General features: G+C 37.6%; 1 protein-coding gene across 8 annotated transcripts in view; it reads right to left on the reverse strand.

Moving 5' to 3' along the window:
- Window positions 1-17,707, reverse strand: part of Sgms2 (sphingomyelin synthase 2) — an 84,120-nt gene that overhangs the window by 12,226 nt on the left and 54,187 nt on the right. For all 8 annotated transcript variants that reach the window (XR_007110509.1, XM_047566564.1, XM_047566560.1 and 5 more), the window contains 2 exons: window positions 7,013-7,713; window positions 3,674-3,791 (listed from right to left, as the gene is read on the reverse strand). Coding sequence is in view for 7 of the 8 variants with exons in the window: in XM_047566564.1 (XP_047422520.1) it covers window positions 3,674-3,791; window positions 7,013-7,467 (573 nt within the window). In the remaining variant the exon portion in view is untranslated. The remainder of the gene's footprint in view (window positions 1-3,673; window positions 3,792-7,012; window positions 7,714-17,707) is intronic.

Consider the following 17,707-nt stretch of genomic DNA (forward strand, 5'->3'; position numbering starts at 1 on the left):
GTGAGAAATGCAACTGGAGCCTTGAAAAGAGTTTCACCCCCTTTAAAAGTGTGCAGACTGTTAGACTGTTGTCAGAGCTGCATGACTCACTTCAGGCATACCCCACAGAGGCATGTGACAAGCTACATAATATACTGTGACAAGCCCTTGGTATCAAGGATTCAATCAAGCCATGTGCTTTATCAGACCAGCACAATCCTTGAGGAATTTCTTCTGATGCGGTTGGTACAACTACTGCCAACACTGAGATCAAATAAAAAGGTACATATTCTCTGCCTAACCACTGTGTTCTCCATTTCAAAGGACACATTATTCTTCATTTTGAAACCATAATATTTTTTTTCTCTACTCACATATCTCAACTCTATAATTTTCTGAAGGCAGAAATACTTAAAACCCTTAGTCCCTTTACTTGGGGTCAACAGTGTAAACAAATCAGTAGCTGAGATAACCCCTTTTCCTCTGCATTCAGTGTCCCCCCATATCTGTGGTTTTGTTTTCAAGAGTCTCAAGTTACTTACCATCAACCATGGTCAGAAAGCTTAAATGGAAAAATATTCATAAGTTTTTTTTTTTTTTTTTTTTTGTGGGGTGGGTACTGGGATTGAACTCCAGGGCACTTGACCACTTAGCCACATCCCCAGTCCTATTTTTGTATTATTTAGAGACAGGGTCTCACTGAGTTGCTTAGTGCTTCACCATTGCTGAGGCTGGCTTTGAACTTGTAATCCTCCTGTCTCAGCCTCTGGAGCCACTGAAGTTTTAAAGAACTTTTATTACAGTATTGTTATAATTATTCTATTATTAGTTATTGTTCATCTCTTACTATGCCTAATTTATAAGTTAACTTTACTCATATGTATATATGGGAAAAACATGGTATACCTAAAGTTCAATATCATCTGCAGTTTCACGCACCCATTGTGGATGTTGGAACATACTCCCACAGATAAGTGGGGGTTACTGTATGGAGATTTCTGATACACTTGATTATATATGCTTTTTCAGAACAGAGGAAGGATTTTCTTCTTGTCTTCTTAATTCCTCAATACTGTCACTGCCAATTCTAAAACATCAGGTCATGCATAGTATAAATGCTAAATAGAACTTCAAGGAAGGAAGGAAAAGAAAAAAAAAGAAGGTAAAAAGAAAACTGGTGAAGGAAAGGAAAATAAAGAGTGTTAGGATTAATGGATTTTTTTCTCTAGTTCTTTTCCAGGTCACTGGGGCCTTCCCATCACATGTCACAGAAGACTCTCAATACTATTAATTTGTTTCCCGACACAAGTCTATGCAGTTACTGGATATGGAATTAAAGATGCACAAACCTACAGAGAAGCATCAGTCAAAACAGCCAAAGCAGACAGGGGCTCAAATGTTCTTAAGTGTTCTTCCAACTGCAACCTCCATTAAACGCCTCCCATAAAAATAAATTAGGTACAGGGGAGCCCAATGTGGCTTCTGACAAACAAGAAACTTACAGGCTGTCCCTTTTATTAAGGAGAGAAGTCTTTAGCCATCTATGGCCAGGATGGGGTGTGGGGAGAGCTGGCCCCAGAGAGCTCTCCCAGGGAAGGGACCCATTGCAATCCCAGCCAAACATTCTTGGGTGTGGCAAAATGATTTAGAAAAACTAAATCACCTCAAAATAATTTCCTAATCAGTAAGACAAAATTTATCTAAATATACATTGAAGAACTGAAGAATACAAAATTTTTGACTGAAAACCAGCTGGGGTTGGTGGCTGAAGGACCTTTAGGTAGCACAGAGCTGTAGGACAGATGAGAGAGGGGGCCACAGGAAAACTATGGAAGTCACGGGTTCACGATGATGACCCCTATGATCACATCTGGTGGACTATAAGCTGTAGGAGCCATCCGTCACTGGCTGGGACACCCTCCCATGGGAGTGGGTTCAGAGCACAGAGCCCTGACATTATTCATCATGAAGGCAAGCCATGGAGCCAGCAGCACAGGAAACAGCTAGATTATCTAGCAGTCTTCTAACCACAAAACCGTAAACAGCACTCAGTGTTAGCAGGTGGACCACATTTAGAATGCAATTCCAACTCCTGTTCTGCAGCACCTCATCTCCTCTAGTCAGGCGGAGTGATTTGGAACCAGGATTCAGGCACCTACAGCCTGCCTGTGCTTCAGGAAGATGTGCTGACAGGTGAACATGGCAGATGATCAGCTAAGGAAGCTCCCAAAGTTTCCATCATGCGTGTCTGTGGTTCAGTTATCTGAAGCACATTTACCGACGTGGCTTCTGCAAATTGCACCTCTCTCATGGAGGGCAATCGGTCTTCTACTTTTCTTTCTGTAATCATAGCAATGCATCCCTGCAAATCTCAACCATTATGAGGATGGGCTTGCCTTCCTTTCTGTGGCCATTTCTTCATTCAACACACTACAACAGGACATTAGAAGTGTTTATTGTGCTTCTAAACTCCTCCCATGTCTTGAATTAGCTTCACTAAAAAGCAGCCAATGTTTAGATTCAATATGTACACTGTTTTAATTACAGACACTTTCTGCTTTGATGACTTTGGAAAATTATGGCTTCTCCCAACCACACCTATATTTGGTAAGGGAGACTGCTGGCTTCTTCAGAATAACTCTATTTTTCCTTTACCTCAGACATCTGCTTAGTGTTCAGTAAAATATGAGGTTAGGCTTCATTCCCTTGTCTAGAAAGCAAATGATTTGTAAGCTTCCATTTTATAAGCAAGTCTATGCAGTTACTGGATATGGAATTAAAGAGGCACAAACCCAAGGGGAAGCATCAATCAAGGTGTACAAAGGTCTAAGGTGATCAACGGCTCTCCCACGAGTGGACTCAACATGACAAACTGACTCCTGCTCAGGACAGTTTCAGAAGACATCCTCACACAGAGTCTCTGCAGTCAGCTACTCTATTTTTCCAACTGCTAAAAACTTTGAGGGTCATCCTTGACTTTTTTCTCTCAAACCCATACCCAACTTACTAGCACAGCCTATTGGTCCTGCTTTCAAACTCTATTTTGAATTGAATGACTTCTCATTAATTCCACTGCCACCATTCAGGTTTAAGTTCTTACAATAGGTCATAAGATCCTCTGGAATCTATGGCATGTATCCCCATTGCTATCCATCCTGCCGCAAACTCCCTACTCTTCCTTTGACCCATTGCAACTAAACTATTTGCTTGGCCTGGAGCTCATATCTTATTAAGAAGCCTTTCCTGATCTCTCTATAAAATAGTTCCTACCCACTTAACCACTCCTCAATTGACAATCACCTGACTAATCATCATGTGATACATCTTAATTTATCATCTGTTATCCCTCAATAGAACACTAGCTCCAGAGGAAGAATTTCATTTTGGTTATTATTGGGCCTGGGACATAAGCTCAATATTTGTAGAATGAATGCTTGACTGTATAAGAAAATGAGGTTACAAAGCGTAAAAGCAAATGATGGGTAATCAGCAGAAAATGATTTTTTTTTATACATGAAGATGTACTTGTACTTTTCTTAATTAGCACATTTCGATTTCTTTCCCTAAATCTAAAGCAACATAGAAAATATGCTATGTGAACACCTATGAAAGTATGTATAAGAATGTACAATAGAGTGGGTGTTCAGTAACTGTTTTCTTGATTTCCTCGAAATGGGAGTGCAGAGCTGCTTACCTTTGGAGCACACTGGAAATGCATTCCAGGCACAGGGAGAGTAGTAACATACATTGTAATACAGCGATACAGGTATAAAGTTCCAATGATAAAAAAGAATCTGCGCCCCACTATTGACCTAAAGGAAAAAGAGGGATAGGGAAAGACAAGCTTACTGGTTGCTTTTGTTCCTAATGCAGTCAATAAAACCTAAGCCAAGAAAGAAAACTTCAACAGATTAAAAATAATTAAGAATGGCATTAAAACACCACAGTTTCACAGAATTTAAAGGCTGTGAGCTGTCCCTTCTATAATTCCACGGTGAGACTGCACTTCTGTTTCCAGAAATGAAGATTCATGTGCTAAATAAATGTAGGTGTTTTGGAGCCCAAAGTGACTAAGTGTGTGGGAACAGGGGCGTTAAAGTAAACTAGGAGTCTAGATAATTCCCTCTTTCCTAAAAAAATCACTTTGCCAGCGAATTCAATGAACCTCTATGTTTTCAGTCAACTCATTGATTAATAAAACCCTCAAGGACATATCGAAGATTTAAGTGAGCCACAGTCACAGAGGAATTAACTAATGAGCCAGGTGATGTCACATAATTGGACACATAGGGAAATGTGACAATCCATTAAACTCAAGTTCTATAAACAAGGTATATTTGGGGACCATCTGAAGGTATTTTGACAACTTGAACATGAATTATATTTTCTCTGATTAAATAAATTTTCAGAGAATTACATTTTGTAGAAGTCCAAAGTGCCCCGTATGCTTAAGGACATTTAATAGTGAAGTCGTAAACTGATTTACTTTTACTCAATCTCGATCAAAAAGGAAAAAGAGGAGTGCAAAGCTTTTGCATGCAGTTTGATCAAGATTGTACTCCTGTGTTTACTGCAGCATTATTCACAATAACCAAGAAATGGAGACAACCTAAGTGCCCACCAAGTGATGAATGGCTAAGGAAAATATGCATATACACAATGGAATTCTATTCAACCATAAAACAATGACAACCTGTCATTTCAGAAAATATGGATGGAACCAGAGATCATTATGTTAAGTGAACTCTGCCAGGCACAGAAAGACAGGCACCACATGATCTCACTCATGGGGAATCTAAGAAAGTCGATCTCACAGAGGTTGAGAGTACAGCAGTGGTTGCCAGAGGCAGGGGAGGTTAGGTGAGTGGGAGTGATGGGGAAAGGTTAATCAGTGAGTTCTAAGCTACAGTTGATAGCAGCAAGAAGTCTGGTGTGCTACTGTACAGTAAGGAGACTGCAGATAACAATAATGTACTACACATTTCAAAAAATTTTAAAAATGGATTTTAAATATTTTCACCAAGAAAAACTAACAAATGTTGAAGAGATAAGTATGTTTAATCTCATTTAAATATTACTTGTGGTTAAACATCACATGACAGTCCATTAATATGTCCAATTTTTAACATTTTTATGTACGAGTTAAATATCATTTAAAAATAAAGACAGACAAAAATGCCTAGTGGACATCAAGGGTCTGAGTGTCCTCACGGCTCAAGGTGACAGTCCCTTTTTTGTTGTTTGTTAGGTCTAGAAGCTCTGTTTGGTTCTGGGGATGGAAAATGAGTGGGATTCCATAAACCCCTGGATTGCTAGTTATAACATCTCCAGAACATAAAATATAATACTGCAGTTCTCCCACTCTCAGAGCTACCAGACTTTCCAAAGTAGGACTGATCAAAAACTTCTGGAATCACAGATAGTTTCATAGGGAGACATGTTTGAAGTTTTTCCCAAGACTGTTAAAAGCCAGCCTCAACAACTTAGTGAGACCCTGTCTCAAAATAAAAAGTAAAAAAGGGCTGGGGATGTGTCTCAGGTTAAGCGCCCTGGGTTCAGTCCCCAGTACCAAAAATAAATAAAAGAGGTGACTTGTGACTAATGTAATTGATACCATTAAAATGTGTGGCCCAGGTATGTGCCCATGAGTTGTGACATGGGGAAATCAAATCTGATATTGGAGAGGAAGTTAACATCTAGATGATGACTCAAATAAAACAAGGTGAAGATTCCACTTCAGGGTGGGGTCCAGCTACTTACCAGACCCTGGTAAATGGTTCTTCTTACATATAGGGATAAAATTGTTCTGCATATTAAAGAAGAAAGCAAACACCTGTGGCCCAAGAGACCCTCTTATGTTCAATGTATCAATTCCAGATACTGAGAAGAAAATCATTAATATTTAACAAGTATATTCTTTGATTTTAGCATAAAGCATGTCATAACTAAGTAAAACACAATTATCAGCTCTTTTACTTAAAACATACCAAGACGGTAATATTAAAGAAAATGCTTAGGAATGACTTTGGTTGGTAGAATAAGTTTTCAAGGCTGCACTTGAGAAAATCTCTGGCAAAGACAGATTGAATTCCTCCAATCACAAAGCAACGAAGAATGGGAAGAACAATACAGCATAAGTTCTCTCTTCTAAAAATGATCTTGTGGCATTAATACTGAAATCTTAGTTGACCCTGAATCTTCAAGCTATATCAACTAAGCATATATTATATATTTTGAAAGCCCCAGACCATGGATAGCATTTTGATCAAACTCCTATGTTAGTGATTTAATTACTAGAATCCTAGTGGAAAGCAAATATTTGATGACTGAGATGAAAGGGGAGTTGAGGGGTCTTAGTTTTTATGGACTAGAAGTCAGAATTCACACAGAGAAGCAGAAATAACTGCTTTAGATCTATGTCCAATTTTTAAATATCTTCAAAGCAAAAATACTGGCTTACTATTTCCTGATTCCTCCTATTCTAAGACAGGGGTGGGGGACAGCTGAACCCAGTGAACTTTGAGCTCCTTTGTGGTGCTGAGGTGAAATCAGAAGGCATGTTTCCTTTAGAAATCTAAAACCCAAACCACAGGGACCCAGTTCTAAATTCAGTTTCTTAAACAAACATTTGTGACTGGGTGGCCAATCGGCCAAAAAAAGCAAAAAACAAAAAACAAAAAACCTAAAACATGAGAACTTTTGAAGACAGGCAAACCTCAAAGCAGGACAGTCATCGAATTAATGAGTAAGGGAGAAAAAAGTTTCCTAGCCTCTTCCTCTCCCCACCTGTCAAGAGCCTGAAATAACCCAAGGAAGAGTACATGTTATTCCCTTCAAAGCTTCTGGATTTATCATACAAACGCCCTAGCGCCAAGTTGCTAGAAATCAGGAACTGGGCATTAAAATGATGAACTGAGTCACCCACCACGTTACTGCTGTATGCTTGCCAGTTTCAAACTTAATGGTTCAACTGACACTTTTTGAACTGTTTATGTATGACTACATTTATTAGGAAAAAAAAAACAAGACTTACTTGTATCTCAGAAAGAGCCACTGGGTGATCCATAATCCAACCAATATAATCCCATTGATTTCTGATACAGAAAATGCCCATTTCACCCGATCAATGTAATCAAAAAACTTGTCTGGGAGTGGAGGGCTGAGCTCCTTGGGAGGGACCCTCTCATGCACAACTGTGATCATGACCGTTGTCAAGACGAGGTTGAAAAGCGCATACACGAAAGCAATGCCCGTTTTCCACCACTCTAGGGGGAACTTGTTCCTTGACTCAGTGGGCATAGCAATTTGGATATAGTCTGGGTACTTTTTGGTGCCCTTTCGCAGCCCATTGGATAAACTCTTAGCTTTACCGTTGCCATTTTTGTTTTCTTCCTCGACGGGCTCAGCAGGTCTTGTGTAGGTGTTTGCAGGATCATTGGACTGATTTTCCAAATGTTCTTCAAGTTTTGCTGTCTCTATGATATCCATTGTCTCCAGTCTTCAGATCAAAAAGGAGAAGGTAAAGTTCTTGTTCTTCGTGGAAACTTAATTTTTTTAAATCCTTTTACTTCCAAGATCAACATGGACTCTTATAATTGATTTTGTTTTCTAATACAAAATGTAGAAGGTAGTCGTCTGATTATTGTTCCTGCCATGTAGCTGTCTGCTGTACATTCACCACTCTTACGAAAGGAAGCCAATTCTCCTTACCCCAAAAAGATGTTTCTATTCCACCTAAAAACAAAACAAAACTATGCTTAGATAATAAGTTTGTCCAATTATCAAACTTCTGAAACAAAAACATTCTCAAAATAAGGAAACAAATACCAAAGTCATTTGCTTTATAAAGATATTATTAGAACATGGTTGACGTTGCAGAGATTTAATTTATTTACAAAATATTAAACTGTTTAATCCTGGTATTCCTGTCTCTTTTTGAGCTGATGTCAGTATAAATAGGAACATTTTAACTATCAATTCCCTTTAAATTTCTTTAAATAAAAGACAGGACCCAACATTGCAAACACTTCAGACAGTATTACTTGTTGCTAACCATGAAGTCATAATAAGCTAGAACCTGCCCAGAGATCACATCATTCTTTGCTAAGACTGTATCTTTTCTATGAACCTTAAAGAAAGAATTAAAAACTGGTGAGTTGCTTCCATAGTCAATGCAACGAATAACTGTTACTCTCTGCATGTGTCAAAATAGTCTATTTTCTGATTAAAAAACTGAAGTCCTTCTGGTGACTACATTTAAAGAACAGATTTCAGAGCAATACATTCAAGACATATAGAATGGCACTGCCTCAGTTTATCTTTTATATTCAGAGATGCACAACACACACAAGAAAAGTTGGCAGCGTGTGAAATAACTTAGAGAAAAGATATACAGAGCCTTTTATGTTTCATTTAGAAAGCAAGTTGTTTGAAGGATAAGATCTTTTACTACAAAGTTCTGGTAAATTAGTAACTGACAGTATCTGACGCAACCATCAGCGTTTCTACCAAACAACAGAAACTGGCATCCAGAGGACTGGCTTGGGGCACTTACTCACCATGACACTGATGAGGAAAGGGTACCCTTGGCTTAGGCTTCACTGGCTCCAAAGAGCAAAGACTTCTCTGGGACACAGGGAGCCACCACCAACTCTCTTATACTAGCTAGTACTATGCTCCAGCTGTTCTTAATTTAGGAAAGCAGTATTTTAGTCACACTGTGGAACCACCACCTGAAGAGGATTTTAAACCTTGTAATTAGTCCCCACCCTGAGTACACTGTACAACTTTAACATAATCCTTGGAATTTTAAAGGACTCCTTTTAGGATAATTTCAGGAAAAACAGAAGGGGGGAAAAAACTCAACCAAGTGACAGTTAAGTCTTTCTTTAATGAAAGAAAAGAGAGAAAATTTAAAACAGCACAGTTAATAAGTACAGGCAAGATTTATTTACAACCATGAGTGGTAAACAGATCAACTACAAGTGTTTACTGTGCATCTACTGAGGAATAGATGAGGGGAATTAAAAGGAGTTTTAAATAAGCCAAAATACCTGAATATTTAGCCAAAGAGTTTGTAGTCTAACCGAAGAGACAGAACCAAAGCAACAAAACTGTCAGAGAAGACTGAATACCATACTGTCAAAGGAAGGCGAGGGCTAAACTGATCACTAGATAATGTAGGCTGAGCTGGGTGCCGTGGTGCGCACTGTAATCCCAGTGACTTGGGAGGCTGAGGCAGGAGAACCACACCTTCAAGGTCAGTTGTGGCAATTCAGTAAGACCCTGTCTCAAAGTAAAAAAATAAAAATAAAAAGGGCTAGGGATGTAGCACAGTGGTAGAGCTGCCCTGGGTTCAATCTCCAGTACTGGGGAAAAGAAAAAACACAGGTGAGTTGTAATTTATTCTGGTCTTGTCAAGAGGTCTCTCTACACAGACACCGTTCATATCTGAGAAAGTAGAAACCGGAGGGAAGCTGACCTGATAAAGAACTGGAGGAGCAGTGGAGGACTAGTTTGGCTAAGAGATGGCACTACCTTTCAACATCTTGCTTGGTCCCTTTGAAAAGTCCCCAGCTATTGATACATTAAAGCAGGATGAGAAAGCCCAATAGCCCTCTGGCCTCATGTATTCTCTATAGTGCCCTCGTATATACAGTGGTGTGGGAAGAAGCACAGTGAAAAGGTGCCACAGCAAGATATTGTCAACAGCAAACCTTCAACACCACCGACTACTTCCAGCAGAGGCACCAAAGCACTAACTCAAACCATTGTCTGTCTCTTTATCAACTCTCGCCTAATCCATCAGAGCATCTTGCCAGGCTATCAATCAAATTCCCGTCAATACTTCACATGTGCTCCTAGTCTGGTGTTCATATGAGAAAGAAGCTTGTGATTTTGAAACCCCATTTCGTCTGTGGACATACAGATGAGCTTTATAAGGTAGGCACCTAATTCTAGAACACAGAATGTGGAACAGAAGAAAATCTAATTAACTACTTTTTTTTTTTTTTATTTAAATGAAGATGCGCTTAGGCACCCACCTCAGGGGACTACCACAAGGATGACTGAAACAATTAATTGTGAAGAGCATTGTGCCACTGGGAGCAACAGCACTCTGTGAGTACAATGCCCATTTACTGTCATTAGTAATAGGACTGATATATTCCCTGGGATTTCATTAAGAGGAATAAGGTACCCAACACATTCATCTTGTGTCCACCAATCCTGGGACTCAGTGATTGTCATGAAGTTGATGACTACCACATACTCATTCCTATAGCCATCCTTTCCTATCAGCATTTGGGATAGTGACAAAGTTAACAAGTTCCTCTAAATGGATAGCAATTCCATGAGTTTGTTTAGGTTGCTATGCAGGAACCAATGCCCAGCTATCCAATTCCTCTTATGTGGCAAAAAACTGGATAATAGAGATACTCCAGGATCTTTATGGACTCATTTCCCTTTTGAAAACAAATGCAAAACATGGAAATGCTGAGTACACTGATCCTGTTCTTAGAATTATTTTAGAAGCATGATACACTCCAAATATGTAAGCATGGCTTAAAATTAGGAAGTAACTATACTGATATATCACAAACATATGTGAAAAGCAAAGGTATGATTATCTTGAATGAAGCCTAAGGGGCATTTGATCAAATTCAACATCTATTTGATTCTGGGGGGCGGGGAACATATTTAATGGAAGGAACAGATTCATAGCTATATGCTTTCAGTGACAAATCAAAATTTTAGTACTATGACTTCTGTTACCAAGTGAAAAGTCCCACTGCTGCTTCCCTTTTCACTCCTAAAACAACTTTAGAATCTTTTTGTCAAGTTACAAAAAAAAAGAACCCACATATTTATACATCACTGCATGTCTCTGTTTTACTTCTGTCATCTCTACTATTTAACATTGGGTTAGCCAAAAAACCAAGACAAGAAAAAGAAAACAGGCAATTACTGACATTATAAGAGAAATGCATATGTGAAACAAACAATATTTTATCTCAAAGATATAATATTCACCTAGAAGGTCTGTTCTGTTTACAAATTAAATACACATAGAGCTTCCATACAGAACCAGTGATAACCAGTTAAAAATTTTATAAAAATATGGGCATGTAAGCTGGTTATTGACATAGCCACTATACCAATGGCAAAAATGTCCTCAAATCCTAGTAATTAAAAGGCAATGTTTAGAAGAAAGCTATAACAATTAACACTGAGATAAAAGAAAACACAAAACTGTAAAATATTTCACAGGAGGGAAGCTATTAATGTTAGTCATTACTTTTAATAATCCCAGTAGTGTATTCCTTTAATTTGACAAAAGTTCTAATGTTCATCAATAAAAATGGGAGAAGCACATTTGCACTACAAGACACAAAATGCAACTAAATCTTGATTTGTGGCACCTTTACCCATGCTGTGATCCTATGTTGTAAATTTATACAAAGGAAATAAATGTACGCCAAATAGTTCTACAATAATTTTTAATAGTTGCTTATAAGAAAGAAGTGGAAATATCCAAATAGTTAAGAATGGGATGAGTTCAACAAATTAGTTACCTTAATATTATGAAATGTCAGGTGGTAATACAGGCTGTGCATCCAAAATCTGAAATGCTCTGAAATACAAAGTCCTTTTGATTGTCAACATCATACTGCACAAGCCTGATGGTTCAATGTACTTTGTTTCATGTATAAAATTATTAAAGCTATTGTATAAAATTATCTTTAAGCTATGTATATCAGGTACATATGAAATAAATGCATTGTGTTTAGACTTGGGTTCCATCCCAAAGATATCTCATTATGTATATACAAATATTCCAAAATCTCTAAATTCCCAAATCTGAAATACTTCTGATCCCAAGCATTTCAGATAATGGATAATCAACCTATGTAATGACAATAAAACTGCAAGACAGAGACATAAGCACTAAAAGAGAATACAGAATCCAACTAAAAGGAAACTTTGGAATAAAAAATGTAGAATTTCAATAATTCATTCATTCAGAGGTTATGGTTTAATTTAAAAAAAATGGAAAAGGGGCCATGTGACAGATACTCCAGGCTATAGAAGAAGGTGCAAATGTGAAGGGCCACTCCCATGAGACTCCATCAGCAGTTCTGACCAGAGGCTCGGTGAATCTGCAAGGCAACTGGGCGTGAAGTCAAAGCATTCACATGTGCTGTTGACTAGATTTGCAAGTTTCTCTACCTGTGCATTTAAAGTGCTTAAGGTGATAAGACATATTAAATGTGTAAATACAGTTTAAAAATTAAGAGAACTTATCTAAGTTTACATATGGGTTTTAATGTTTAAAAGAATTTAATCTGTTAAAGATAGAAGCTTAATATCCATTGAAGAAAATATATTCCTACTCAGCCACATCAATGTTTATGGCAGCTCAATTCACAATAGCTAGATTGTGGAACCAATCTAAATGCCCTTCGACAGATTAATGGACAAAGAAACTATGGTATATATACACAATGGAATATTATTCAACCATAAAGAAGAATAATATCATGACATTTGCAGAGAAATGGGTGGAATTGGAGAATATCATGCTAACTAAAATAAGCCAATCCCAAAAAAAACAAAGGCCGAGTATTCCCTGATAAGTGGATGATGATATATAATGGGGGTGGTGGAGTGGGGGTGAAAGAAGAATGGAGGAACTTTAGATTATGTAGAGGAAAATGAGAGGGAGGAGGGGGTGGGGGTATGAAAAATGGTGAAATGAGACAGACACCATTACCCTATGTACATGTATGATTACAAGAATGGTATGAATCTACATTGTGCACAACCATAGAAATGAAAAGACGCAGTCTGTAAAAATAAAAATAATAAAAAATTTTAAAAAAGAAAATACATTCCTAAATGTTCAAATTGGAATTATGAATAAAATGATGTAGATATTGACCATAAAGGTTTAGGAAGGACTAAGTCTTAAAGAAGTTTAGTGAACTACATGTCAGTTGAAACAAATAGTTGATGAGTTTACTAGCAGACACAAAAGTTTTGTCAGATCTTACACAAGAAAACTTGGTTGTCTCCGAAAAGCCACTAAAAAATGGAATTGTCAAATGAAACAGCCACAAAGTAACAGTTCTCAGCAAATGTTACTTAAATACCAGGTATTGTACTTGTGTATTATCTAATTATTCCTCACAACCACCCTAGGAAGTATTGCTAGCCCAATGTTAAATAAAATAAATTGAGAGAAAATGAGTTGCCCAAGGTCAGATTGATGGGAAATGGCAAAACCTACATTTAAACCAGGAATCTGACCTCAGAAGCCCCTGCTCTTAACTGGCTTACTACTACCTCTAGTGTTTGACATTTTAATAGGTGAACAGTACAGTCAGTTACAAAGACCAAGAGACACTCTTGAATTGTTTATTTTTTTTTTAGATATATAAATACATAGAAAGGTCTTCTAGACAGCATTATAAAAAAGTCTTTGTGATTTTTGCAAAAAACAACATAAACGTAGAGGGCTGAGGATGTAGCTCAGTGGTAGTGCATTTTGCCTAGAATGTTGAAGTCCTGGATTTGATGACAGCAACCAACACCAATCAATTAATTAATATAAACAAGTGTTTTTTATTTTTCTTTTTGTATTGGAGATCAAATCCAGGGTCCTTGTGCCTGCTAGGCAAGAGCTCTACCACTGAGCTACATCTCCAGCTCCACTTCACCCCCTTTTTCTTTTATTTTGAGAAAATGTCTTGCTAAGTTACCCAGGATGACTTTGAATTTGTAATACTCCTGTCTCAGAAAAATTTTTATAATTTATTCCTCTTGTAGGGGAAAAAAGGAAAGGAACCTGTTGACAATTTCCCTATAATCTATATTTACCCTTTAATTATAGTTACTCTTATTAATGAACCTTCATTTTAAATTTCTAATATAGGTATATTAATGTTAACAGGATGCAGTTTGGTTAAGAAATCTTACAAACATACAGTTTTTCTTAAAGACCAGGATAGTTTAACTTTTTCTTATTAATAGTCTTAGAGCTTAACTTGTTTGTAAAAATATCCCCATCTAAAACGTACAGGTACCAATATGCTTACGGATAAAAGGATGCCTTGTGAGTGATGCGATCTATTTCAGAAGCATCCACAAAAGCTATGAATTAGTTTTACTTACAAATTCTCTACAACTGAAGACCCATTGCTTACTAAAATTTATCATGTATTTGTGAAACACTTTCCCAACAAAAGGAATATGGAAAAGTGTCCTTGTCAAATCAAGTTTTTATAATGCCCCTAAGTCCCACAAGTTTTTCAAAATAGGATATAAATTAGGGTGGGCAGGCTTGCAAAGTAGCTTGGTAACACTGTAGTCTGAGAAGAACTTGGAAAAAAATTTAAAATAAAAGACATAATTGAAAAATCAGCTACTAATGACTATACTCTTAAACTCTGTGGTAAAGAATATGCTTTGATGGAGGACAGATGTTTTGATCTCTGGTAGTTACCATTTCTCATGAAGGGAGATGGGACTATTTTAGTCCTGGTTCTATTTTTCTAAGAGAAAGATACAGCCTAGCAATAGAGAGAAAGTAATTAGTGATTACCTGGGCCTGCAGGTGGGCATGGGGAGTGATTGTAAATGGGCTCTTTGGTGTGGTAGAAATACTTTAAAATTAGAGATTATGCTTGTGCATATTTGCAAATTCACTAAAAATCATTTAATTTACCCTTAATACAAATGAATTTTATGAGCTTGAGTTACAAAGCAACTCAGTTGTTAAAGAAAAAGACATAGCCCATTGGGATAACATGTACTAATTAGAAAACCAAGACCCATTCCACACTGTTATTAACCTCCAGGCTCACTTTTCCCTTTACTGTATTATACTTACCAGCTGAGCACTTCTGTAGCAGTGATTGTGAACATTTCTGTTTTTTTACAGACAAGACCAAGAACTAGCCATGGAACAGCAAACTGTTTAACAAAATTCATGTAAACTGTGCTCCAAAAATAAACTTGTAACTAAATAATGTGAAATGACAAAAAACAGATGAGTTTTCTAGCAGAATTCATCACCATTCATTATGAGTTAGATGACTAAGTTTTTTTTTTTTTTTCCTTTTGGCTTTTGTAGTTTTAGGGATTGAACCTAGGGCCTCACATATGGTGGGTAAGTGCTCTATCACTCAGCTATACCACTCAGCTACATCCTCAGCCTTGAATTAGACTAAAGGGAAAAATTACAGTCTTTCTCATTAAAAAAAAAAAAAAAAAGGCCTGGTCACTTTAAATGGCTGAAATAAAATACTTACCCAGGACAAATATTAGCTGTGTAAATTTGAAAACAGTAAATTGTGGAACTGGCAATATTTTACAAGAAGGGATGGTCTACAGTTCCCGGTGAAGCTCTTCTACCTTAGCTAAATTGATACTTTAAAGGACCTTAATGAGATCTGATCCAATGTTCTATAGGATGTTCTAAAATTCAGCTTCTTTTTATAGACTGTTTGCTACCTGTTTGTCTTTCTATTGGTGATTGCAAAATTCTGATTATCAGATCTGATTCTGGGTATTTTTGAAAAACAAAATAGTATTCTAGAGTTGTGTAGAAGAGGAAACTTAAAGGGTGGGGGAGTCATAGGGAAAGACAACTTGACAATCCTGGTATAGTATGGAGCATGCAGTCATGTGAATAAGTGACAGATGCATAAGTAAAGGAATGAATGGATAAACTGTGGACAGATTAGACAGATAGGTAAACAGATATAATGAGACAGCACACAGATAGAATTGGTAACCCAGACACTGAAGATGGAAGAGGGCTATAAAATAAAGCCAAAGTCTAGGGAATATTTAAAAATAATCTTTTAAGTTTCAATTCAGATAGTCTAAATCAGAGATTCTTAAACTTCAGGGATGGGAGTGGGGGACATACAACACATTTGAGGAACTTTTCCTAAATGATGGGAAGTGGTAGCTTATGCTTGTCCCCACCCTCCTTTCCCCACCCCATTCCTGGCATATCTAGTGAAAGTTGTGGAAGGTAAGGATGGGAAGACTCCCCAGGTGATGTTTTCCTGTTTTATCTAGCTGTTTTGGGCACTCGGTAGAAAGAACCAAGCTGATTTTCTCCTTCTCATGCCTTTCTGCATTTAAATGCCAGTGAAGTGTGACATACAAATGGCCTTAGAGAACTGGGTTGAAGGCCTATCTTTGTGTTAAAATGCTTATCTGTTACACACTCCCACAGAGGAAACCCTATAATATAAAGAGATGTTCACACTTTCAATAACCTGAACTGTGTGGCTTTGGTGGTATAGTGGTGAGTACAGCTCCTTCCAATATCTGACCTATATTCTTATCAATATACAAAAATCTATACAAGATAGTTATTTGTTCACTGGCACCCCTCCAGGCAACTGGCATTACCTGCTCTATGTTTAATGGCCAAACAAAACCAGCCAGCGCTTGTTTAGTAGAAATACCCTGGGGCCTTTATCAGAAAGGTTAAATCTAACAGCCTAATGAACAACAGTGATAATTATCTGCTTCTATATTCCCAGCTTTCCTTATATACCCCTAAGATTTATATACTTAGAAACTTAGAAACTGATTCCCTGAGGTTTTAATACTTACTACTCTGGAATAGGTGGCTATGATGGGGTGGCCAGCACCCTGACAGAGCAGGTTCCTGTTCAGGAGGTGTGAGCCTCCTGAGAAAACGAAAGGTCTGAAATAATCAGTAAAAGATTAAAGACAAAGCCAAAGATCAGCTATAAAAAGCAGAGTGCCTGATGTGTCTTCCAGTCCTGATAGGAACTGGAACTGAACAACTGAAAAAGGCCCCAAATCTTTATTTAAGGGGAAATACACCAAAGGCAGGGATACGGTTTCAGTAGGAGGAGTTACATTTGAGTGCTTGTTTCTTGGTGTGGCAGGGGTCCTGCAGTAAACATGTTGACTGGCATTTGGCAGGCTACACCATGTCCAGAAGGCTGTGCTTGAACTTGAGCCGTGATTTAAGACAGAGTGCCACACAAATCGGGTGTTCTCTAACCACGTTCCTAAAACCAGGCTTCCTTGCTCAATGGCTCAAACATTGCTCAGTTCCACACATGGTTCATAGATGGCCCCCAGCAGGTGGCTGCATAGATTAACTATCAAAGTGAGAGGTATCTGAAAAATATTTAATCCCATTTAATATTTTTGAAAGGGATTTGTCTAATACTGGTGTGAATGCTTTCTCCCAAGAATAATGGCTGGTCTAAGAAAGAAAAGTAGAAGCTGAATCTAATAGCTTAACATTATGCTCCCCAAACCACACAGTCCTTTCTAAATGACAGTAGAGGTCTCATTCTAGGTAACCCCATAGGTCACAATCACCAGTCTATTTCCTAGTCAACAACAAAATATTGTACTAGATTTGGAAGCAGAATCTTACTGCAGGAAAATCAGGATGAGAAATGAAAAGGGGAAAAAAATAAAAGATACAGATCCTTTTAAATAATTTCATGATTCTGCTTTAATATAGTTGCTTTATTTCATCCTTTTCATATTATCGGGCTGGGGGTATAGCTCCTTTGGTAGAGTGCTTGCCTTGCAAGCACAAGGCCCTGAGTTCAATCCCCAGCACCAAAAAAAAAAAAAAAAAAAAAAAAAAAAAAAAAAAAAAACAGATTATCTTAGAAATCCACCTATTGATTTCTCCCTTCAGCATGTGGTAAACAAA

Source organism: Sciurus carolinensis, chromosome 10 (assembly GCF_902686445.1).
Source record: "Sciurus carolinensis chromosome 10, mSciCar1.2, whole genome shotgun sequence".
In the NCBI taxonomy this organism is placed as follows: domain Eukaryota; kingdom Metazoa; phylum Chordata; class Mammalia; order Rodentia; family Sciuridae; genus Sciurus; species Sciurus carolinensis.